Source organism: Podarcis bocagei (genome assembly GCF_964188305.1).
Source record: "Podarcis bocagei genome assembly, chromosome: 1".
NCBI classification, from domain to species: Eukaryota; Metazoa; Chordata; class Lepidosauria; order Squamata; family Lacertidae; genus Podarcis; species Podarcis bocagei.
Window position 1 is genome coordinate 137364931 of NC_138125.1, and position 24712 is coordinate 137389642.

At 44.4% G+C, this 24712-nt stretch overlaps 2 protein-coding genes across 4 annotated transcripts in view; one reads left to right on the forward strand and one right to left on the reverse strand.

Annotated features, from left to right (window-relative positions):
• RB1 (RB transcriptional corepressor 1) overlaps positions 1-24712 on the reverse strand; it is a 128610-nt gene that overhangs the window by 14306 nt on the left and 89592 nt on the right. For all 3 annotated transcript variants that reach the window (XM_081210632.1, XM_081210633.1, XM_081210634.1), the window contains 7 exons: positions 22101-22188; positions 20977-21093; positions 19813-19869; positions 19695-19726; positions 19519-19595; positions 17753-17961; positions 2144-2262 (listed from right to left, as the gene is read on the reverse strand). In XM_081210632.1, coding sequence (XP_081066758.1) covers positions 2144-2262; positions 17753-17961; positions 19519-19595; positions 19695-19726; positions 19813-19869; positions 20977-21093; positions 22101-22188 — 699 coding nt within the window. The remainder of the gene's footprint in view (positions 1-2143; positions 2263-17752; positions 17962-19518; positions 19596-19694; positions 19727-19812; positions 19870-20976; positions 21094-22100; positions 22189-24712) is intronic.
• On the forward strand, positions 6621-8556 carry LPAR6 (lysophosphatidic acid receptor 6). Its single transcript, XM_081182937.1, has one exon. It carries the CDS (start codon positions 7381-7383, stop codon positions 8413-8415), a length of 1035 nt encoding a protein of 344 aa, XP_081039063.1. The 5' UTR covers positions 6621-7380; the 3' UTR covers positions 8416-8556.

A 24712-nucleotide genomic window follows, 5' to 3' on the forward strand; every position in this document is an offset into this window, starting at 1 on the left:
GGGAAGTTGCATTCACAGTAACTTGGGAGCCAACTCCTAGGGGCCAAGGTCCCTTCAGCCCCCCCATAAAATATTTGAGGGGGATAGGCTCCCCCAAAGTTGATGGGCATCACTATTCAAATGGTGTGCATGCACCATGGCTTGGGATCAGTTATGCAGGGCTTCCCTGAGTCTCCCAAAATTTTATTCAAGTTGGCCCCCCGCATGGTAAGTACCATTTGGTGAGTGCATGGTCAGTGTTCCATTTTCCTAGCAAAATGCGACTGTGCAATGTACCAGGGCCTGTAGGGACATAGGGTGGGAATCAAAACACCACTCCCTGAGGCAGAAAAACAAAGACCACCACAACTGAAGCATGTAGATCCACTCTGTAGTGTCTCATAAATGTGGGCACTGGAGCCCCAGAGAGCTGCCCTGGAAATGTCCTGAATAGCGGTATTGGTAATGAAGGCTGCAGTTGCAGCTGCTGCTTTGTGGAATGTGCTGTGAGCCCCACAGGAGGCCCGAGATAAGGAGCCTGGCACACCACAGCTTCCCAAGCAGCCCCTTCAAGGCCTTTGCCTCGGAGCGAGGATGAAAATGTGAAATGATTGTGTGCTTGTGTGCGCGCACAGAGTTCTACAGATGCCCCATGCCTGCTCAGGAGAGAGAGCATGGAGACATCAAGAAGGCAGCACTGACTCCTGTTCTCTGTGGAAAACAGGAATATATTATTACTATTATTATCTTGAAGCAGATCCTTAGAGTTACAGTCGCTGTGGACTGTACATAGAAGAAGAAGAAGAAGAAGAAGAAGAAGAAGAAGAAGAAGAGGAGGAGGAGGAGGAGGAGGAGGAGGAGGAGGAGGAGGAGGAGGAGGAGTTTGGATTTGATATCCCGCCTTTCACTCCCTTTAAGGAGTCTCAAAGCGGCTAACATTCTCCTTTCCCTTCCTCCCCCACAACAAACACTCTGTGAGGTGAGTGGGGCTGAGAGACTTCAAAGAAGTGTGACTGGCCCAAGGTCACCCAGCAGCTGCATGCGGAGGAGCGGAGACGTGAACCCGGTTCCCCAGGTTACGAGACCACCGCTCTTAACCACTACACCACACTGGCTCTCACCAGATCTTTACTGATGGATAACCCACTGAATGCAGACGCTCCTTGTGCCAATGGCATAGCACTCAGAAAAGGTGTCTTGAAGGACAGAAGCAGAGCAGTTTCACAAAGTGACTACATGGTCATAGCCGCAGAGGCAGCCCCCCCAAGTCAAGCAAATAAATAAAAATAATTAACTAACTGACTGACAGATTGTGTCACAGATAACTCAGTTCTGCTCCCCCCCCCCAATAATGCCTGCCCCCCAATCCTGGCTACACCCATGGTCAAAGTGTTGCGTATTGTGCGTATTTGCCATGTAGGGGATCTGTGTACTCTTAGTGGAGAAAGAAGTGTAGCTTCTCCAAGAAATCTTTGGCATGTGGGTGGGCACTGGGACTAGACAGACACCCTGGACTGAAGCAACCTGAAGACAGAGGAAGCCCTGGAGACACTGCTCAAGGGAGGCTCTCACAGAACCAACTCCCTGGGCCAATCAGGCACCAACAGAACGAGTGAGGGTCTCTCTCTCTCTCTCTCTCTCCCCCCATAAAATTGTATTAAAGCTCTTTCACAATACAATATGGTACCCCAGATCTCACCTGTAACTGCAAGCACTTGGTAGTCATTTTTCATTATTTCTGTGCAATTTTACACACATTTTACTTACTGAGCAAAACGAAATTATATTAATTTAACCAACATATCTTTTGAATTCTCAAGTCATGTTACAACTTTTTAGCACCCCTCAATTTTGAACTTTGAAAGTTTAAAAATTCAACATGCCCTACCGCTGCAGTAATGCAATCTCAAGGTTGCCAATGTGTGGAACCCCTTGGTCAGACGGTCTCCATCTCCAAACAGTAGTGGCAGGTTGGCCAGCTCAGTTGGGAAAAGGTGCTCCCTGTGGGGACCCCATGGAGATGCTATCTCATATGTGATCACTGCCTACGTCTGTGAACTTAAATGGAGTAGATGACTTGCTTCCAGTCAGAGTAGGCAAAGAGTCAATGGACCAAGTGTGTATCTTTATATTCTCATAGGACTCTGTCCATAATTTTACTTACAGGTCTGCAGCAGTGTGGTTATGCTGAAGAGGCTGAGTGAAACAGTTGGGAGGGTCAGATTGGTCAGTCTGCCCACCTCGCTCCTTAGACTGCTTTATAAGCTCAAATAATGGTGAATCCTAAAACAAAAGCCAGCAACATAAGAATCTGATTAGTTACTGTACTGGAGTTCTCTTGAGTTTTTAAATAGCTGAAAATAACTAGAAAAGAAAAAGTCTACTACAATAGTAGGCATGTATTTAGATTGCAATCTCAGGTGGAAGAAATCACTCCTTATCCTCGCCCTTATATCGCTTTCTGAAATCATTATTTGCATAAGCAAGCAGGTGCGCCTCAGCATCAACGGTTGAGTTTGAGTGACAATAATAGCTTTGTAATACACAGAGCAGCTGTCTATGCACGAGCTGCAAAACAAATCAGGAAAAACGCTTTAGATAAAATAGATGTATGTTGTTTGGGTGATTAGGGGGGGTTGATCTGAAATCAACCTAGATTTAATCTTGTTTGTGTCTCAGGTATCTTCTCTCTTTCATCACGGATGTTGGCTTCTTTTATGGCTGTATGTTCTGTATTATTGCTACAGGTTTGTCATGGCCTTTGGCTAGAACAATACCCTTATGAACTTGGAACCTGATAGAACTTGGCGATTTCACTAAACTCTAACCGGTCTGGCTGCCCATCAGAAATACAGAATTACCGGAAGCATTCCAGTTTTCTCAAGCTGCTCCCTTCCAACCTTTCAGTTAAGAACCAAGACAGGTAAATACTAAAAACTATTTTCAAACAATTCTTTATTTCTTTGTAATGGTGTAGGTAACCAGTATGTGACAAATACAGAAGAATGCTGTGTCTGAAAAGAACCGGGCTCAATGTTTTAGCTATTTTAAAATGCACCATTAGCTTCCTGTTAAACGAGGAACTGTTCAAGTTCCTCGTGTTTGAAGCAGGAACTTCTGAAAGGAAATCACAAGCCAGGCTCACTTCATGGTGGCGAGACCGAGACCCTGCCTCGTGACTCGGAATGGGCAACGCAGCCTCTTTCTGTAGCAGTCAGGGAGGTTCAACAGTGAAAGTGCTGCCTCTTCATCCAGCCTCTATTGTTACCTGGAAGTAACTTCCATTGAAATATGATGTACTTCCGACTAATAAAGCTGAAGTATTTAGTGAAGTAAGTAAATAATTCCACCAAGGGTTGCAGACAGAAACCCTCTCAGCTACCTAGAGACAAAAGGGACTGAACCAGAGACCTTTTGCAGTTTGTAGAAAAGTCTTTTAGAGGAATAATGCAGAGTCCACTATCACATCCATAAAACAGGACTTTGTACACCCATTCTATGCACTTCTAACTACAGAAAATATTCCTTGATGGGGTTTTTGTGTAAACTTCATTATCTTAAATTCCTTTTCAAAGCTTTTAAGTGACACTTTAGGGTGCCAAATTACACATTATTTTAAACATGATTTATTTTAAAGAAATTGTTTAAGTTATGGGATATTTTTGCAAAACCTTCTGTTACAGGAAAACATTTGACTGCAAAGTAGTCCAGTTCAGAGTTCCACTTGAGTCAACCTGTAAGCCTCAGCTCAGTTAGGTAAATATAGCCAGAGTTAATAGATAAGGAAACTACAGATTAGTAGTTCTCTTCTTCACTCTTCTAACCCATGAAGTCCTTTCAAAAGACAAAAAGAATCCTAACAATGCACTTTAAGTTACCACTGCCTACGCTTGCAAGTAAGATTGCCAAATTGTTGACAATTTTAAAAGAAACGTTCAGTTCCCAAGGTAGTTTGGCCACAAAAAACAAGACTGAATATTATTCTGTCCTCTAAATCAAACAATTCCTACTAAAATAAAAGCCTCGGGATGTCAGCTGAGAACATCAGGAATAGTCTTCCCAATTAGGTTCAGGAAGAAAATACAAAAAGGAATAAATGATCATTATATTTTGCATACTTTACATTTTTCTGATGCTGAAATGCAAGCTCTTGTCTGTCTCTCACACAGCACAAGTGGACAGCGCAATCAGTCTATGAATGTCTACCCATAAAAAAAGTCAAGGGCGGGCTCACTCAAAGGTCAGCGGGTATAGTCTTAAGATTGCAATCACAGGCACATTTACGTGGCAATAAATCCCACAGAACTCTGTGGCATTTCCTTCTGAGTAGGCACAAAAGATTACACCATTAAGGCAGTTCACAGAAGGAAAGATGAACTGTCTTTCTGTGAACTTAGTTTAAGGCACTTACTTCAGAAATTTATCTTAAGATACAAGTCAAACTCCTCACAAAATAAAATCTCCCAAAGTTTGTTGTTGTTTTTTTAAAAAGGTACATCACTAAGTCCTGTGTTTTGAGGACATTCTTACTCTCTTCACACCAACAAGGAGTTATGGAAGTAGGATTAGAAGGACCAAGAACACAATTTAAACAATTTTTTGCACCCCTCTTCAGCTGAAAAAATTCTTTCAAAATAGTTTGCTACTATTAGTAGTTCAGGGTTCCAACTTGTCACTTGAGTCTTCTGTGGCTGGGAGTGCTTAGGCCCAGCTCAGACTGGTTTGCCAGCTCTAGCCACTCCTGGACCAAGACAGGTTGACCTCTGGTGCTCATGGTCTAGGGGTCTCCCATTGAGACTGCAATGTGCTCCAGGTGGGGCTGCCACTGAAGACACAGCTAGTGCAGAATGTGGCTGCCAGGCTGATAAATGGGGCAGCCCGATGGAGCCACCAGCCACCAGGCTCCACACTAGTCCAATTCAAGGTGCCAGTCCTAGAATACAAAGCCAAATGGTTTGGGACCAAGTACTTAAAGGGACTGCCCCAAAACCAACCATCTTGGGCTCCATGGTTGGCAGGGGGTGCCACCTCTTGGTGGTGCCACCTCTGGTTGTTGTCCAGCTGGACTGACCCATGGCATGACCTTCTCTGTAGTGCATAATGACCTCCCTGGTGAGGTGTGTCTAGCACAGATTTTTAGAAGAAATTTAAAAACATTTTTTATCACCTTGCCATTAGATGGTTGACAGCCTTGAAATTAGCAACTGTGAAGGTTTGGGGTTGCTTTTAGGTGTTTCTAAATAGGCTGTTGTAGAGCTCGATTTTGTGGTTTGCCACCCTGGGCTCGTTTGGGAGAACATTGGGGCATAAATTTACTAAATAAATAATGAAAATTCAGTTCCCGCCATAAATTATGACACAAAAGAAACAGGCATTGGTAAGGAGGGGGAAGGAAGCAAACTTAGGCACTACTTCTAAGTTACAGAATTATTGTATTGACCAGCTGGAATGGAAAAAATTCAAAGAGTGGAAGAGCCAAAAGTTGCTGGCCTCTTAGGTTAACCGATGGAGATGCTCTGCAGTCCCACCTCTTTGCTGAAGTCTGTAGAACAATTGCTGCTAAATTACATTGGAGGGATAATACTAATGAAGTTGGTCTTATTAAACATTCCATCCAAATATCATCACCAATTTTCACTAATGCATTCTGTTTTTAGAGTCACCCAAGATTAATTTCACTGGAAGATTAACACAGCATATTAAAATCACAGTAACATATATAGGGTTAAATTTAGCCAGCCTTCCACACATGCCCTTTTTAGAGTTGACATATCCCAGAAACAGGAATCATTTCCCAAGAAATCATACTTGAAATTAGGGTGCAAAGCAGCAGAGATATTTATCTATTATGAGCATTTCTATACTTGTCAAACCATCCATTAATTTAGGTGATGCATACATACATAGGGGTGAGAAAGGTATTTAAGGGATGGGTGAGTTCACAGTGGGAAAACGCTTTCTAAAGGTCCACTGCATATTGTAGTAACATACATTTATGTAGCTTTGTAACTGTGTTCTATCAAGCACTGACAACTTGTCTTTAGGACCAGAACCTCAGAGTGATCTCTTCTCAAAAGTGGATGCTTTCTAAACTACCTTCTAATGCTTGCTTTGCACTTTGGATTGTGGAAGGTTACCTATGCTGGCCTGATTCATTTTATGAATGACCTCTCTGGTAGCAAGGGCCTGAAAGAATGTGGAACAGCTGGGCACCTCAGAGGAATACAGCGCTTTCTGGATGCCCTCTGAAAGGAAACGCTGTGATTCACTTTACTGTCAAGAGGTAAAAAAAGATATGGCATTTCAGTGTAATCTAAAAATAGAGAGAAAATGACTACTTTGATTTTTGAGTTACTATAACAGAGAATGGAAAAAGAAAACATTAAAGATGACTTCTAAGCAAATTTGCAAGTTCTTACATTTCTTGCAATGTGCCCCAACACCTGCACTGAGCATTTAAAATGGAAATTCACTTATATTTAAACCTGATAACAGATCAATCAACAGAATGATGAATTAAAATGGTAGACAGCCATAGAAATAAAAATGAAATGTAACTAAAAACTGCTTACTTAATTATACTTCCTAAGGCACACCTAACTTTTTAAAGTATTAATAAGGTTTTGATCTGCCACTCTGAGCCAGGTAGTCAAGTTTGCATGGCTCTCAGTTTGAATATATTTCTGGCATGGAAGGTTAAAAAAAACACTTTTGCTAAAGAATTTGCAGTTGAGCCCTTCCTTTCTGAAGCCCAGCCTCCTCTTCCTGCCAGGTCACTTTAGCAAGCTGAGTAAGCAGGGGTGGGGTCTGGGCTTGCGGGCTCTTTAGTTTGCCTTCTCTGAACAAGCAAAGACACCATTTAATTGGCAGCTGCGGGGAGAGCTTAAGATCAGCAAGAAAATACTTGCTTAGGAATTTTATTCTTTGGCTTGCTTTCTACCCTGTGGGGCTAGAACTTACTCAACGGCGCGAAGGAAAGAAAAATGCCAGCGTAATGCTAACACAAGGAAGTCTGTTCCCACGTAATTCGGAACGTAACTTTGAAACGGATTTACCTGAAGTACTTTCTACAGCACCACAGGAAGGATCAACCTCTACAGAAATATGTGAAGAAGCTAAGCTTAATTACACCTTCATTGTGGATGAGGAGATGCTCCCTGTCATCCAGAACTACTACGGCATTTGGAAGAAAAGAATTATTTGCCAGTGACCAGCAGAATGGTATCTTCTCTGTTTAATACTGAAATTCAGCTGTGAAGTTTCAAAGTCAAGCTGGACCCATATGAAATCACTCAAGGACTGGTTTTACGCACCATCTGAGGATTTCACGGAGACTACAACAAAATACAAGGTACGGCTTGACTGAAGCAGCAGCTAGTTTTAGCAGTTCATTGCATCACAATGCTAAGCTCTAACTGTTCTGCTGAAGACTCCTTCAAGTATACGTTGTACGGATGCATGTTCAGTATGGTATTTGTTCTTGGCTTAATATCCAATTGCGTTGCTATATACATTTTCACCTGCGTATTGAAAGTACGAAACGAAACAACCACTTATATGCTTAACTTAGCAATATCAGACCTACTTTTCGTTTTCACCTTGCCCTTCAGGATTTATTACTTTGCATCCAAAGACTGGCCATTTGGAGACATACTTTGCAGGATTTCGGTCACACTCTTCTATATAAACATGTATGGAAGCATTTTCTTTTTGACTAGCATAAGTATTGACCGTTTTTTAGCCATCGTCCACCCCTTTCGATCTAAGGCTATTCGAACAAGAAGAAATGCCAAGATCATCTGCGCTGCGGTCTGGATAATTGTGATAGGAGGAAGCATCCCTGCAAGCTTTTTCCAATCCACCAATGTTCATGTCAGCATGGAAGGACTCCCCCAAAGGACATGCTTTGAAAACTTTTCTGAAAAAATTTGGAAAACCTATCTTTCAAGGATTATAATTTTCATTGAAATTGTAGGGTTTTTAATTCCACTGATATTGAATGTTACTTGCTCCACAATGGTTTTAAGAACTTTAAATAAGCCAGTTACACTAAGTCGGAATAAATTAAGCAAAAAAAAAGTCCTTAAAATGATTTTTGTTCATTTGCTGATTTTCTGTTTCTGTTTTGTGCCATATAACATTACCCTAATACTCTATTCCCTGATCAGAACACAAACGTGGATTAATTGTTCAGTAGTTGCTGCTGTCAGGACTATGTATCCAATCACTCTATGTATTGCAGTTTCAAACTGTTGCTTTGACCCCATAGTTTATTATTTTACTTCAGAGACTATTCAAAATTCAATAAAAATGAAGAGCTGGTCAACTAGAAGATACGATAACAGATTCCCTGAAACTAAGGGTTCTGACAAATTCGTTCAACACGGCCTCCAGACCATAAAAACAAGAATATTTGACAGTGAATCTGCAATATAAATGGACACGAGAGAATGGGAGAGACAGAATGAACCTTTAAAAAAATCTGTAGGTATTTTGTTTCTTTGTATAAGGAGTTGCTCGTATGTTTGTACATAGAACAATTAAGATTATATTGATTAAAGCAATTATTTAAAACTAGCCTCTCACAATTTATAAATTATGTTCTAATGAGAAAAAGCTTCAAATATTATCCCTATTGCAATAACGAACATGAAAAGGGATTCTCACACACCTTGCATTATTTTTTCTATTTTGTACATCAGAAAAGGTCACCGTACCATAACACTGGCTGCACTGCAAGTTTAAAACCTAACTTGGCAAGATTATCAATCCCATTTATTGTCAATGTTCTTGTAGCAAATTTGTGTACGCTCAAAGAATCTTGTGAAGATTAATACCTACAATAATCCTACCTACTGTAAGACCCCCAGACACAAAATGACTGGTCCTTGTGACAGGGAATGGCCTGATCACAAGCGATCTAATGCTAAATTAATTATCCAGGTTAGTCTTCACTTCTTTGCAAACAACATTTAATTACACTTTGAGTGTACAGATTAATGTTGCTTGAAATGTGTGCTTCTGCTAGTCAAGGAACTTGCTGCTTTGGTTCGGAATTTATTTTTACATGCTGAACAGAGGACAAATGGAGCTTGAGTCTCAGCAAGCTGGAGCAAACTGTTAGGTTGATATAAATCAGCAAGCTAGCAAACAAAGAAAGCAGGTTCGTGTAATTCATGGCATAAAGTTGGTTTGTTAGCAGGTAATCGTTTATTTTAAAACACAATTTCTGGTTCACAAGCAAGCAGTTCACTGAAACTGAAAGCAAATTTGCCATAAATCCTCCCTTGCATTATGTAGGCAGAGGAGGGGAAATGTTGATAATTTAGCCCTGTGAGAGTCGTTCTACGAATTCGTCCGTGTAATGCAAATAGTATGCTGTTTACACTGTGTACTTCCATTGAGAAAGCTCTGTTAATTGGCCTCAACAGAAAACAGTGCACTGGGTACAATAACTGTTTGTAAACGTTTTTAGAGCAAAGCTGAGAAATAGAAGTATTTCAGAATGTATGCTACAAACACATAGCCTGCTATTACAACGATTAGAGTTAGCTCAGTGAAGTTTGGTTTTGCCAGCCACCATCTGGCACTTCACACAGGCGAGGCCAGAATAGCAAAGACAGCTGGAAATTACACCTTCTTCCCCTCCAGCCTTTACCCTCAGATAGGACAACTGGGCAAGAGAGAGAGTCTGGCAATGCCTTCTGGAGGTGTGCAGAGTACACTAAATCAGTGGCTATTAGCACATGCTTCCTTTTAGACTTCCCCTTGTTGGAGAAAAGCAAATACATTTCCTTCTCCTGAGTTAGTAGCTAATGCATGTGTTGTTTTAAACCACACGGGGTCATGGTTTGTTTGTAAGTTAACTCCATCCCTAAATGCCGAGCCATTTTGTTGTTCTCTTCAAACAAAATGACTGCTATTCCTCTCCACTGTAAAAAGTTACTGAGTGAAAAAAGACTCTGAACTCCAGAAATTTTAAGTGATTATTCCAATCTAATTCACTCAAGCTGCAAGGTTTGCTAACATCTCTCAGGAAAGAGTGGATGTGGGAAATGATCAAGTGATGCTTCCCACAGGTGCCCGGTGCCCAACAGAACAGTATTTGTTCTCCTGCCTAGCCTTTCCCTCCTGCGCAAAAAGTTGTTGACATTTGATTATAATGTACGTACGTTACTAGTGGCCTCCACATTCTGAATCATGTACCACTAACACACACGCATTTTAATACTGACTTTTATTTCAGGGCCTCAGTTTTATTTTCCATTTGCAAGCTATGTTATGATCCAGAATATTTATCAAAAGATACCAAGACTGAAGTTATGAGAATTTTATTGCAACATGCTCATCTACCAAACCACCATGATTTTTTAACCATGGCTAATTTAATAGCTTCATATGAACTTCCCAGAACATGTCCATTTGCAAGAAGCTTCATTCTTAATGGCATGCCCCTTTGTTTAAGGACGAGACAGAGTGCCTCACCAGCCCAGCCAGTTACGCAACCCCAAGTTAAAAAAGAAAGAAAGAAACTAATACTTTTTCATATCCCAAAGCTCTCAAGCCAAGGACAGTGGAGGGTGAGGGGTGGTATGCAATCCAAGAGGGCAATGAATGAGGACAGTGAAAAACAATGTAAGGCCAAATTCATTCCCAGCCGTGAGGCTCCCAGGGTAGCCTTGTGCAAAGAACTTGTTTTTAGCTTAACGACCTCACAGGTTTGTTGTAGATAAAATAATAATAGAAAAGCTCGAAGAAGCAGTCAGTAAAGGAGAAAGCAAGTGAAAGCTAGATGTAAGGTATCACAGCTGTGTCGCATCTGCCATGTGGAGAAGGAAGGATACAACCAAGGTTAGCTGTAATGTCTACAAAGGAAGAGAGAAAGAGTGTGTTTTTCATGCCTGAAACTATACAGTGTAAGATGGAAAAGCCTGACATCTACTGGGCAGAATAATTTTGCAGCCAAGAGAAGCCAACTTAATACAGTATAGCTAATATTCTACAGAACAAGTTTTGTTTTTATTTTGGGGGGATGAAGATGATCCTGTAAGCAACTTTTGATAACTCAATGTTCTACAACACTGGATAAATGTGGACTGATACATAACAGAAACACAGAATTGTAGGGTTGGAAATATCATTGGAGACAGAGGAGAACACTGTCTCCAAATAACGATCAAAAACAATTCCATTTGTCCTTACTTAAGATTTAGGAGGTTGGTATAAAATTCTAATCCATTTTATAAGTTCTTGAGGAAATCCAAACTTTTCCAAAGTAACAAACACAAACTGCCAATATACTTTGTCAAATGCTTTTATAGCACCCAAAGAAGTAACTGCAGCCATTCAAAGATTACATATAGCCACTAAATTGGTTTCCCATCTTAGATGGTCAGCTCTCTGCTGAATAAAACACACTGTTGAAATCACTGATCAATATATTAGCCAGAATTGCTACCAGCATTTTAACACCAACATTAATTAAAGAGATTGGTCTATATTTTCACCATTAGTATTCACTCTGCCAGGTTTCAGAGAAATATGTGCTTCATACATTGACACTGAAGTTGACAGGGCACCTGCCTCAAAGGCATTTTCATAAACAGAAAGAAGCTTAGTGGGCAAGAAATCTAGATATGCATCGTACCACCCACAGGAAAACCATCTGGCCCCAGTGCTTTACAGGAACTAATTTTAAGAATAACAGTCCTAATTTCTTCTATCGGTAATGATTTTAATAGAATTTCATTTTGCTCCCCACCCTACTGCGAAATAACCAACTGTGAAGCAGCCCATCTCAACAACAAAAATTCATATATCCTGAAGAGAAGGCCCATCAGGAAGCAGCACGGAGAGGGGAAGGGAGTCCTGCCATTCATTCATTCATTTATTTACGGCTATTAGCCCATAAAATATGTACAAACATAAAAAAGCACAAAGGCTTAAAAACCGAAATATCTGGCAACAGAAGGTGAACACTGCGATGCAAGGGTGGGTCATTGGGCAGAGCCAAATAATAGGATGTGGCCCGGAGAGCTCCAAGGGACGGTTCACAGAAAAAGGAAAACTGAAGACGAGATCCGACATGCACTCTCATCATAACTGTCCGATTAGATTTTGATGTTGTTGTTGTTTTTTGGTGGTTTTTGCGTGTGAGATAACCGCATTCAGGAATCTCGCCACCTGCAGAGTAACAGAAGGATCTGTATCCTGCAAAAGCAGTGCGGCGTGTGACTCAACAGGCCTGCTAACCAAGCGCAGTAAAGCAGGGCCCAGGAATTTAGTCCTGGCTATGCTATGTAGGGGACAGTTGAACATTATATGTGGAAGAGATTCAACAGTTTTCCCATCACACACGCATAGCGGAGACACCAAACCCTTGGAAAATCTGTGGCTCAGCAGGTTCGATGGAAGGACATTGAACCTTGCACGAATAAATGCAAGTCGGTGAGGTACTGATGAAAGAGATGACATGTATGATGGAAGGTCAAGTGGTGGGGTTATTCCGTGATACCTGGGGGAGCAGACACCCCCACCTCTGGCAAGGTTGTGTTGATTTTCAATGTCTGCTAATCTTTGCTCAATGAGGCTTTTAGCTGAGCGTAAGTTCATCTTTAAGGAGTCCGCTGGGGAGATTCCGATGCTCAGAAGTTTGGCATGGATTTTTCCTACCCACGGATTAACAAATTCGTCCCGCCAGAGGCACTGAAAAAGGTAATGGTCGGGAAGCCTATGCCAGCTGGACAGCCAATAGCCAAAGACTCGCTTCCAGATGACAGTCTCCAATGTTGCAATCCTTAACTCCAGACGTATGGCTGCGTTGCTCACACACATGGGGAGTTTCAGGAGGCGACGGAGAAACTGATTCTGCAATGTCTCCAGCGATGTTAAATTGGACCCAGGGGCCCAGAGCGGGGCAGCATAGCAGAGGGTGGAAACCACTTTTGCGTAGTATACCTTCAATGCAGAGGGGATGTGGGAGGCTCCGTCAGCCGCAAAAAATTGGAGTAGAGCATAAAGTATTGTTTTCCCTTTGTTTAGTAAATACTGTATCTGTGGCTTCCAGCTTAGGTTGTAGTGAAAAAAGACTCCCAGGTATTTAAATTTGAAAACCTGTTCTAATTGGACTCCATCTAACTTCCAGCTGTAAGTTTTCCGAGACCTGGTAAAGACCAGGACTTTAGATTTCCCATGATTAATTGTCAGATGGTTGAGTTTGCAATAAGCCGCAAAAATCTTTAGAGCTCTGCATAAACCGACTCTAGAGTAGGAAAGGATCGCTGCATCATCGGCGTATAGGAGCAAAGGGCAGCGGAAATCGGCTAGGCGGGGGGCATGAATGTTGGCTTGAGACTCATTCAGAAAGAGCTTCATATCGCTAATAAACAGGTTGAAGAGGAGTGGGGCCAAAATGCAGCCTTGGCGCACACCTCTATTTATTGGGACCTCGTTGGATAGGTTTCCCGCAGGTGTGAGTCTCACTCTAGCCGACGACCCGTGGTGTAATTGGGTTATAAGCCATAACAGTCTTCTATCTATGCCCCATCTCTCTAGTTTCTTCCATAGACAGTTTCTTGGGATACTGTCGAAGGCGGCCTTTAGGTCTATGAAAGCGGCACATAGGCGCCCCCGCCTCGGGGCAGAATATTTTCTGGCAAGATGATACATAATTACCATATGGTCAGAGGTCGAGTAATTGTTCCTAAAGCCCGCTTGCTCATGGCCAATCAGATTTGAGTCGTTTGCCCAATGAGACAGCTTAGACAGCAAAAATTTTGCATAGATTTTCCCGATGATAGACAAAAGGCTGATGTTCCGATAGTTCTCCGGGTCAGCAGGGGGACCCTTTTTATGGACTGGCACGATCACGGCCTCCTTCCATGACCTAGGGATAAGCCCCGTAGAATTAATTGCGTCAAAGACTTTGGCCAGAATTTCAGCCCACCACCTCGGTTGCGCAACAATAGCCTCAGCAGGGACTAGATCCGGCCCGGGGGCTTTGCCCGTTTTCAGATCTAATATCAAGTCCATTATCAGGTCTGGGTCGGTAGAGGGCCACAGAGGTAGATGGTCGGCTTGGAATTCCGTGGATGAGTTGGATTCCTCTGCCAAGGAAAAATATTTACTCAAGAATTTTTCCCATGTGGGCGCAGGGATAGTCGTCAGTGGGTACTTCCTTCCTCTTATGTTTATCAGAGCCCAAAATTCCTGTGGTCTGCGGGATCTAGAGGCCGCTATCAAGGCTCGCCAACGCTTTTGATGCCACTCGCGTTTGGCCAGCTTTAAAGTCTGTTTGTATGCTCTTTTGGCTTGTAAATAGGAGGATGGTAGAGCTTGGGCATTAGAGTTTTTGTATTCATTATAGATGGAGCGAAGAAGGGATCTTGCTTGTTTGCAAGAGGTGTTAAACCAAGGGGCCCCAGCACTGCAATGCGCCACTTTCGCCTTTTGAGGAGGTGATGTAAAAAAGGTGGTAAGGTTTGTTGTAAGAAGGTTAAAAAGTTTCAAAACTGAATTGGAATCTTGTAAATCAGTAGTTATTTGAGGTAGATAGGCAGTGATTTCCCTATGGAAAAAATCCTGGTATTTTTGGGCTACAGCCTCCGACCATTTGATCCCTCTTATTTGGACCGATGATGAGGTTTCCAGAAGAACTGAGTGTTTATAGTCCTTCTGGCGCCGGAACAATGACAAAGTGGTCACTACTGGGAGGTGATCACTGAAATGTTGATTTTCAACTTGGAAGGAAAGTATATTAACGGCCAAATTTGCGGAGATCAAGAAGTAATCGATAACACTGTTAGATGTTGGTCCCAGGTGAGTGAACTCCCCCGGTATATCGGGGGGGGAAGGTGCCGTTCAAGAATACTAGATTCAAGCGAATGGCCATTTGGTAAAGGGTCACTCCTGCTTTGTTTACTCTGTTGTCCTTTGAAGTTCTAATTCTGGTATGTTCCAAGTCAAAGTTGTCCAAACATGGGGGAGTCCACCATTTGGACTTAGTTAGTAGGTCCCAATTAGTGGCAATACGAGCATTAAAATCTCCCCCAATTAAGGAATACGAGTTAGGGCATTTGGTATGACATGACAATAGGTGATTTTCAAATGATTCCCATCTCCAATCAAGATCAGGTGCTGAGCCTTCGGGGGGGAGATAAACATTAGTAATTAGTAATGAGGACTTCCCTTCTGTGATCAGTCCAGATAGAGCAAAAGGCGGGGAAGCCCGTACCAGAGTGAATTTGGCGCGAAGTTGGAGTGAGATCCCAATCAAAAGACCCCCTTTGGGGCGACCTCCTTTCAAGGAAGGGGAGGCCGGAAGTGTTAGAAGATCGAAGCCATCTATGATAATCTCTTCCTCATCCCACGTTTCTTGGAATAGAATGATATTAAATGAGTTTATGTACTTCCTGAATTCGGGGTCTGATTTTTTGGTTCTCCAACCAGCGATGTTCCAGCTAAGTATTGATAATGTCGGGTCCTTGTGCTGTCCCGGTAATTGTCACTTTGAGTTGTTTAATGGGTTCTTGGAGGTAGAACGAGGACCTATAAGAAAATCGGTAATTTTAGTTTGTGTGGGTAAGGTCTTCTTCTGTGTTGATTGAGTCCATGATTTGGTAACATTAACAGGCAGGAAGGGTTTTGCCGGGGAGGAAGAATTAGGCAAAGTTGGTGAGGTTGGATGCTGTTCATTGAGGTGAGTAGTAGCAAGTCTTTGATGGGCTATACTAGTAGACCCGTCGGAGTTGTCAGTCTTAACCAGGGTAGCGCTAAGAGGTGTTCCAGCCATCACTTGTAGTTGCTGCGCAGATGGGGAAGAATTATCACGCAGATGTATAGAAGGACGTGAACGTGGGGATGGTGCATGCGTAGTCATTTCCTGGATCCTGCCACTTTCGCTGCTCTAGGGATGGTGCGACTGATGGCTAGGCCTGGGCGACATATCAATCTATTGCCCAGGACCAGGGGGAGGAGCAGACCGTGGTGTCGGCTTCACTCAGCGGTGAAACTGATGGTGAAACTGCAGCTGTTCCTGGGTCCCTCTGCTGGAGTTCCTTCCTCCAGTGGCGCGGATAGCAGAGGGACTCGGGAGCGGGAGCAGTTTCGCCAGCGATATAACGGGGAGTGAAACCGCCATCGCACTCTGCCCTCCTATGATGCAGACGGATCTTTAACCCGCTTGACTGCGGAGTGTGCAGCTGCCCTGACCTCAGCTGGATGATCTGATCAACAAAAGGCAACTAATAATGTATTGGCAATATTGATGAAACGATCAATTGTTTCTTAATTCATAAACGAAAACCATATAATACGTGCAAGAAGTCACGAACTAACAGGTAAAGGTAAAGGGACCCCTGACCATTAGGTCCAGTTGTGTTCAACTCTGGGGTTGTGGCACTCATCTCGCTTTACTGGCCGAGGGAGCCAGCGTACAGCTTCCGGGTCATGTGGCCAGCAGGACTAAGCCGCTTCTGGCGAACCAGAGCAGCACACAGAAATGTTGTTTACCTTCCCGCCAGAGCGGGACCTATTTATCTACCTGCACTTTGACGTGCTTTCAAACTGCTAGGTTGGCAGGAGCAGGGACCGAGCAACAGGAGCTCACACTGTTGCGGCGATTCGAACCGCCGACCTTCTGCTTGGCAAGTCCTAGGGTCTGTGGTTTAACAAACTAATAGAAGTCAAAGAAATATTTCATCAACAGGAATGCTTAGAATGGTGTGTGACCACAAAGAAACACTGAAGTTGAGGCAGAAAGCCTTTCCACAGCTCATATCTATATCAGAGTTTTGTGGAGAATGAACTGGAGCCGGGTGGTGCTATAAGCACAGCAGCAACCAACAGCCAAGCACTTAAATGAGCTCCCATGACCCAGAGGCGGGGTGGGGGCTCCGTGAAACTGTTCAGCTTAGGGGAGTGGGGGGAGCACCGGGCTGACTCAGCTGGGGAGGGGGAACCTTCTCGATTCCCAGCTGAGCTGCGCAAACAAGCTGCAATTTTCTAGCCTGTGAGCGCCTGGGTGAAACCGCCACAGTTCCTAAGGTGAGAGCTGGGGCAGTTTCACCAGGTGCCTCATGTTGAAAAGCTGGTATCGCCCAGCCCAACTGATGGCCAGGAGTGGCTGCCCAGAGCAGTCTCCTCTTCCCCCTCACCCCGCCCCCCAGAGAAGAGGTCACTTAGCAGAAGCAACCAGGAGGTTGGTGAAGATGGGGATGCTGAGCACCAAGAGGGAGTGGGCAAGGCACAGGGAGATCCACGTGGTGTGGGGGCGGCAGCAGGACGGCCAGATTGGTTCTGCTGCCGTGCCTGCATGAAACTGAGACCCCTGTACCTCCCCGCTACCCATCTGGCAAGAATTAGCACTTGGTGTCAGAAGCCAGGTACACAATGTCCCCACCCCACCCTTTGGAGTTCTAACCACCACTACTGCCAGCAGCTGCTCCCTTCACCCAATTGTAAGCCAACGAGCCTTTGGCACCGGGGGGGGGGGGCAAGGGGTTCTTGGGCTTTAACTTGAGAGGGCCTGCACACTACATTGCCAGTGAGATGACAGACAAGTGCAAATATAGGACAGAGAGATAAAATGGTGGTATTTCTTAAGTAACATATATTTTATGTATCTATACTCCTGTCATACACTACATTTTTATGTTTAGAAAGCAACTTACTAGTGCCTAAGGCCATAGACCCCTGAACACACCTGATGTTGCCTCAAGTCACAAGCTAAGCAGGTTTAGACCTTGCTAGTATTTGAATGGAGACGACAACTTACTGACTGCCATGCCAGGGATTCCATTATACGGTGTTCACAGCATTCCAGGTGTTTTATCATCTCTCTTGTCAAGTTTGGTTCTGCCTTAATGAAGCTTTCAATAACCTTGTATAAGTCAAAGGCCTTTAAGTCAAATATGTTGATAATCCATGGGAAAGATAAATCTGTTTCCATATTCATACTTTCACTTTGTGAAGCATTCCTTGAGGCTAAAGAGAACACAACTGATTATTCTTTTGTTGAATAACACAAGTTCTCAATAAATTGTTCCTACACACTGAGATGTGCTCTTTATCATGTCCCTATTCTCAAAGTTCCAGATCCAAGGAAGTCCTGTTGAAAACAAGTTTTGCTCCAGCATTTAAGATCTGAGATCAGACAACAAATTCCCAAAGAAACTATGGTTCTGGAGCATGTCATTTTAGGAGGTTAAACTTACTTATTTGGGGGGAAATTCAGTAAGTGGTCTGGTCTTAAAAATAATTTTGGGGTGTGAGGAATTCAAATCTGCTATTTTTTGGTAACTGGACCACATTTAGCTTGGTAAGTCTACATTTACTGTTTTCAGAAAATCTAAGAATTTTAATTTTACCTTCTGAAAATATAGCACAATGCCAAATGATATTAAATATTATTATTAATAAAAAATATAGAATATTATTGCAAGTACTTGGCAATCATTTTTTATGTAAAAGGTAAAGGGACCCCTGACAGTTAAGTCCAGTCGTGACCGACTCTGGGGTTGCAGTGCTCATCTCGCTTTATTGGCCAAGGGAGCCGGCGTACAGCTTCCGGGTCATGTGGCCAGCATGACTAAGCTGCTTCTGGTGAACCAGAGCAGTGTACAGAAACGTCGTTTATCTTCCCCCCGTGCAGTACCTATTTATCTACTTGCACTTTGACGTGCTTTCGAACTGCTAGGTTGGCAGGAGCTGGGACCGAGCAACAGGAGCTCACCCCGTTGCGGGGATTCAAACTGCCGACCTTCTGATCGGCAAGTCCTAGGCTCTGTGGTTTAACCCACAGCACCACCCGCAATTTTACACACATTTTACTTACCAAGCAAAACTAAATTATATTAATTTAACTGAAATATCTTTGGAATTCCCAAGCCGTGTTTCAGCACCTCTCATTCTAAGGAATCTGAAAAATTCAACACACCCTAATGGTTCAGTGTTTCTGAAGGAAACTGGAAGTCTGTTAACTTGAGACTGGGGAAGGAATGCTATACAAAAGGTGGCAAATTTATAACAGTTTCGGCAATTGGGTACATTAACACCCCCCAAGCCTTCTGGCATTAATCTGTCTGGTGTTCTTTTGCAAATAATGTAGTACAGTGGTGCCTCGCAAGACGAAAAGAATTCGTTCCGCGAGTCTTTTCGTCTTGCGATGTTTTTCGTCTTGCGAAGCAAGCCCATAGGGAAATTTGTCTAGCGAAGCAACGCGAAAACGGAAAACCCTTTCGTCTAGCGAGTTTTTCGTCTTGCGAGGCATTCGTCTTGCGGGGCACCACTGTAATCAGTATTTCAAATGTAAATAACTCAGTTTTAATAATTAGATATTAAAAGCATTGTCGCAAGGATAAAACTCACACACAAAACACCACAACGGACTCTTACCAGCATTAGGTGGAACAAAGTAAATACTAGGCAAGTCTAGGGAAGTCATGGCTGTGTGGGAAAAGGCAAGGGAGGGGGGAAGGATCATGACTGATCACTATGGATGAAACTGCCCCTTCCGTAATATGGCATAGATATACAACTTACTGCCATAAGTAGCTATGACAACTTCAAGAGCACAGGCCAACAGAGATGTATGAAAGATGTTGTTATTCAAAAGTTTGCTATAAAAAAGAGAAAAAAGACAGTCTTTCAGCATTTCAACATTAACATTTTTTAGATGTATTTAAAATATAACTTTGAAGTAGGTTTGCCAAACATACCTAAAATTATGAATTGATAGGCGTTTTTCTTCCTAAGATAAATGAATAAATGAAGATGTACTTTAGCCCATTAAAAAGGGAATATAAATATTAAAAATTCTGTATGTTGAACACCTACCGACTTTAAGATGGCTTCCATCACCCTGTAGTATAACCGTACACCAAGTCTATACCTCTAGGGGAAAAACAATTTAAAAGCTGATGTAATAAGTTGTAACAATACTTTGCTTTAAGAGAATGACCTTCTGTAATACACTTTAGTTTATTTGTGATTAATGGGTTTGATGTGGCCATTTAGAGAGAACTGCTCTACTACATCAGACACATGCACACCCCAGAAAAGAAGAAAAGGGCATATCCAAGACTAGGATATTTGTAGACATCCATCCCCAACAAATGTTTTTGTTGCATGGTTTTTTTGGAACACACTATCTGGAAATCAAAGCAAACTCTCAGGAGAAAGGGTGCTAGATGCCTCCTGGCAAGACATTATGGCCCTGCAACTCAACCCAACCTTGTGGCTCCAGGCCTGTATGGGGGGGGGGGAACCAGGTACACCACGTGCCCCAGACCTTGCAGAGGTAAGCGGGGGCCCTCCAGGGAACAGCTGCTTTTTTGTCTGAGTTCATAACTTTATTGTAACAAGACTCAAGCAAGCTCTGTATGGGCTTGTATGGCTCACTAAGTCTGATGTAATATTTTTGCATAATATCCATTCCTAGCCACAGAATTAGAAGCAAATGATACATCAAGAAAGAATCTGAAATGAAAAGTCATGAGTTTGCCTCTGGAAAACAACTTTAGCTTCATAATTGCAGTAAACTGTACTGTCCAGACTAGAGTGTACACTCCGCACCACCCCAGCCCTGGCATATTCAGGTAGCAGCTTCCCGCTGGATACCAAATATACAGTCCAGAGAGTGGGACGGGTCCTGGAGAAATTAAATCAGCACAGCCTGCATAGGCCAGGCACTGGTCTATCTCAGCTGTGTGTATAGAGCAAAAGCACTTCTACATTTGGACTGTGAGGACCAGCAGCAGCGGCAGAGCCTCCTTGAGTCCTGCAAGAAGGGCAGTTTGAATGTGCATCAGTGGCGTAGCGTGGGTTGTCAGCACCCGGGGCAAGGCAAGTAATTTGCGCCCCCTAACCCGTGCATTTGCGCCCCCTAACCCTAACCCCCAGGTGTTGCGCCCGGCCCCCCCTGCACCCCCCACGCTACGCCACTGATGTGCATTCAAAGGCAGCCTGGGATGATGCCTGCACAGCCACGGAGAACCCCACCTGTGATCCAATTTCAGCACATCCTTGCCCAACTGCTTCAGCAAATTTCTCTCTGAAGACACGGCTCAGGTTTTCTGTTCTTTCCAATATGCTTTGCATAGGATTTGCAGTGCAGTTCTGTAACAAGACGGGGGAAGCTTCCCCTTAGATGAACAGATATAATATATTGGATAAACAAGAACTATCCTCTGCTAGTCTCATGCTTTATGGAATTACTATGTCATGAAGAACTGATTTTCAGTGAGAATACTGGGAGGTCAGGGAGAGAGGGAGAGGGAGAGGGAGAGGGAGAGGGAGAGGGAGAGGGAGAGGGAGAAAGAGAGAGAGAGAGAGAGAGAGAGAGAGAGAGAGAGAGAAGTTTGAGAGCGGAAAATGGGCTAATATCTTTCCTGGCAGCAAAAAAGGCTTCTATGAAATCCTCAAAAGTCTAAATACGTACATCCAATTACTTTACCACAATTCAGGAGACTACCACCTAACAAGGAGGTTCTAAATAAAACACTGCAAAAAAGGGTTTTCTCACTACAATATCTAGATTCACAAATGCCTCTCCATTATTCAAAAGACATTAAAGTCTACTTAGTAAGCGTGCTTGTGATGGGATCATTCTATCATCTCTGGGAACAACCACTACCCCTGCCCCATTCCTCTCTTACCCAAATCTGTATGTCCTGCCAAGGAATTAAAGTGACATTGCTGGCAAAACAAACGTACTAGGATACTTAGTAGAGCTTTAATATGATGCTTAAAAGTTATCATCTATTCCTTCTACTACTTTAGAATATTCTGAGTTAGAAAAAGGTATAGAGACTGGCACTAGCGGAGGAAGGGGGGGTGCGGTGAGTGCGGTCCGCCCTGGGTGTCATCCCTGGGGGGGGGGAACATCACTGCGCCATGCGCCCCCGCAGGCAGTTCGCCCTGCCCCCGGGGGCACAGCTAGCTCCGCCTCTGGAGGCCTGGAGATAAATAAGGCTATACTACCTGAAGCCGGGGAAGGGTGGGGAAGTAGCATGAAAAGAGCATGTTAGAACATGAAACATTTGTGAAGCATAAAATAACATTAAATTCTGATTTTTTTATACTGCATTCAAACCAGTCCCTTTGGTTAAAATGATGTTACTTACGTTAAAATATGAGATAAGGTTATCTGATGGTTTATCACTTGCAGAGTTTAAAATCATCATTAACTGTTGGATAGTATTCATCGCAGCACTACAGAGGGGGAAAGTATTTTTATTACTATTTTCTGAAATGAAGAAACTGCCTTCGAACAGAAAAAAATCACCACATAAAATGATACATCGGCCACATTTGGGCATCAAATATCTACATAACGAACAGCCATATGAACAGGCTTCCTACACATGCATGCTTAGTTCCTTCCTTCCTTCCTTCTTTCCAACAGCAGGGAAGGGACCTGGAAAGCAGGAGAAATTGTAGTTGTTGGGACTGGCTGGATGCTGAAGAGTGGGCCCTGGGAGGAGGGGGGTTGGGACTGACTTGGAAGAAGGGATCAGTGGTCTGAAGGAGCATGTAGGGAGAGAAGGAAGAGGCTGGTGGAGAGCCCAGGGCTTCCACACTTCTTCCTCCTGCCCCCAGCTCCCCTGCTCCCCAGGTCCAGAAGAGGAGTGCAGAGGGAGGAGCAGAAGCAGGTTCACACAGGCAGAGTCTGCACCTGCTTGCACACAGCTCAGATCAGGGAGATACATAAGCTGAGGTCGGGGGCCAGGACTCTCTGTTGCGGCAACTGCCTCATCGGGTGCACACCTTGTAGCAGCTGAGACGTGGACTGATAGACCTGCCTTCCCCTAACTTGCAAGTGTACTTTTGACAATAAAGAGTTAATTCCTCACTCTGGACATTCTTATCTGACAGCGCTGTGACAGTAGTTTCCTGTTACATCAACACTGGAAACTATGGTTAATGGCTTCTAAACAAACCAAGATATGCAGCCAGTGTCAAACTATCCTGTTATATTCAGGCTTGTTTGGAAGTCATTAACCACAGCTTCCTAGCTTGTGTGCAAGAGCATTATTTATTTATTTATTTATTAAATTAGTTACAGTACCGTATTTTTCGCCCTATAAGACGCACCGGCCCATAGGACGCACCTAGTTTACAGGGGGGGAAATCAAGGAAAAAAATATGATTTCCCCCCCGCAGCTCTGGGAGCAGCGGACAGGCTGCACGCAGCCTGTGCGCTACTCCAAGACCTTCTCCCTGCTTTTGCGGGAGGTGGCGGAATTCCCCCACCTCCCGCAAAAGCCCACAGGAGCCCCACTTGACTCCTGCGGGCTTTTCGACTAGGAGGGAGAAGGGACTGAAATGGCCAGTCAGTCCCTTCTCCCTACTCGGGGAAAAGCCCCCAAGAGCCGCTTGCTCTTTAAAGGGTGCCCGGCTCCTGCAGGCTTTTCTAGGAGGTGGGGGAATCTCCCCCCCCTCGTAGAAAAGCCAGCAGAAGCGGCGGAGCCCCTTTAAAGAGCGCGCGGCTTTTGCCTGCTTTTGCGGGAGGTGGGGGAATTTCCCCATCTCCCGCAAAAGCCCAAAGGAGGGTTGGAGAGCAGCGGGAAGGCGTCGCACGCCTTCCTGCTGCCTCCCATTCTCTGGGGCTGGCGATGGGGGAAGCGCTGCTTTCCCCACCGCCAGCCTCAAACCGGGGTTGGAGAGCAGCGGCAAGGCGTCGCGTGCCTTCCTGCTGCCCCCCATCCTCTGGGGCTGGCGATGGGGGAAGCGCTGCTTTCCCCACCGCCAGCCTCAAACCCGGGTTGGAGAGCAGCGGCAAGGCGTCGCGCGCCTTCCTGCTGCCCCCCATCCTCTGGGGCTGGCGATGGGGGAAGCGCTGCTTTCCCCACCGCCAGCCTCAAACCCGGGTTGGAGAACAGCGGCAAGGCGTCGCGCGCCTTCCTGCTGCCCCCCATCCTCTGGGGCTGGCGATGGGGGAAGCGCTGCTTTCCCCACCGCCAGCCTCAAACCCGGGTTGGAGAGCAGCGGCAAGGCGTCGCGCGCCTTCCTGCTGCCCCCCATCCTCTGGGGCTGGCGATGGGGGAAGCACTGCTTTCCCCACCGCCAGCCTCAAACCCGGGTTGGAGAGCAGCGGCAAGGCGTCGCGCGCCTTCCCGCTGCCCCCCATCCTCTGGGGCTGGCGATGGGGGAAGCGCTGCTTTCCCCACCGCCAGCCTCCAAGCCGGGTTGGAGAGTAGCGGCAAGGCGTCGCGCGCCTTCCCGCTGCCCCCCATCCTCTGGGGCTGGCGATGGGGGAAGCGCTGCTTTCCTCCACCGCCAGCCTCAAACAGCAGACTCTCCTGGCTTCAGCGGAAGCAACGCGAAGCCTCCGGAGCGCAGGCTTCGGAGGCTTCGTGTTGCTATCGCTGAAGCCAAGGAGTCTGCATTCGCCCCATAAGACGCACCCACATTTCCCCTTCATTTTTGGAGGGGAAAAAGTGCGTCTTATAGGGCGAAAAATACGGTATATAATGCCTATTATGACCAGGAGATTAAAGTGATAAATAAAGCAATATAACAATAAAATCACAATAATATAAATAAAACGAAAAGGGCAGCATTAAGTAATGCGTTCTGCTTTGTCCACACCAAAATCCATCCTAGGGATCATACTAGAAAAGGGATCTAAAATAGATCTGCTAATATGAAAATGCCTCAGCTCAATGTGGATACTGTAGATCTGGGCAAGTTTCAGAGTAGAGCTACCCAAATGACCGGAGGGCCTGGAGCAACT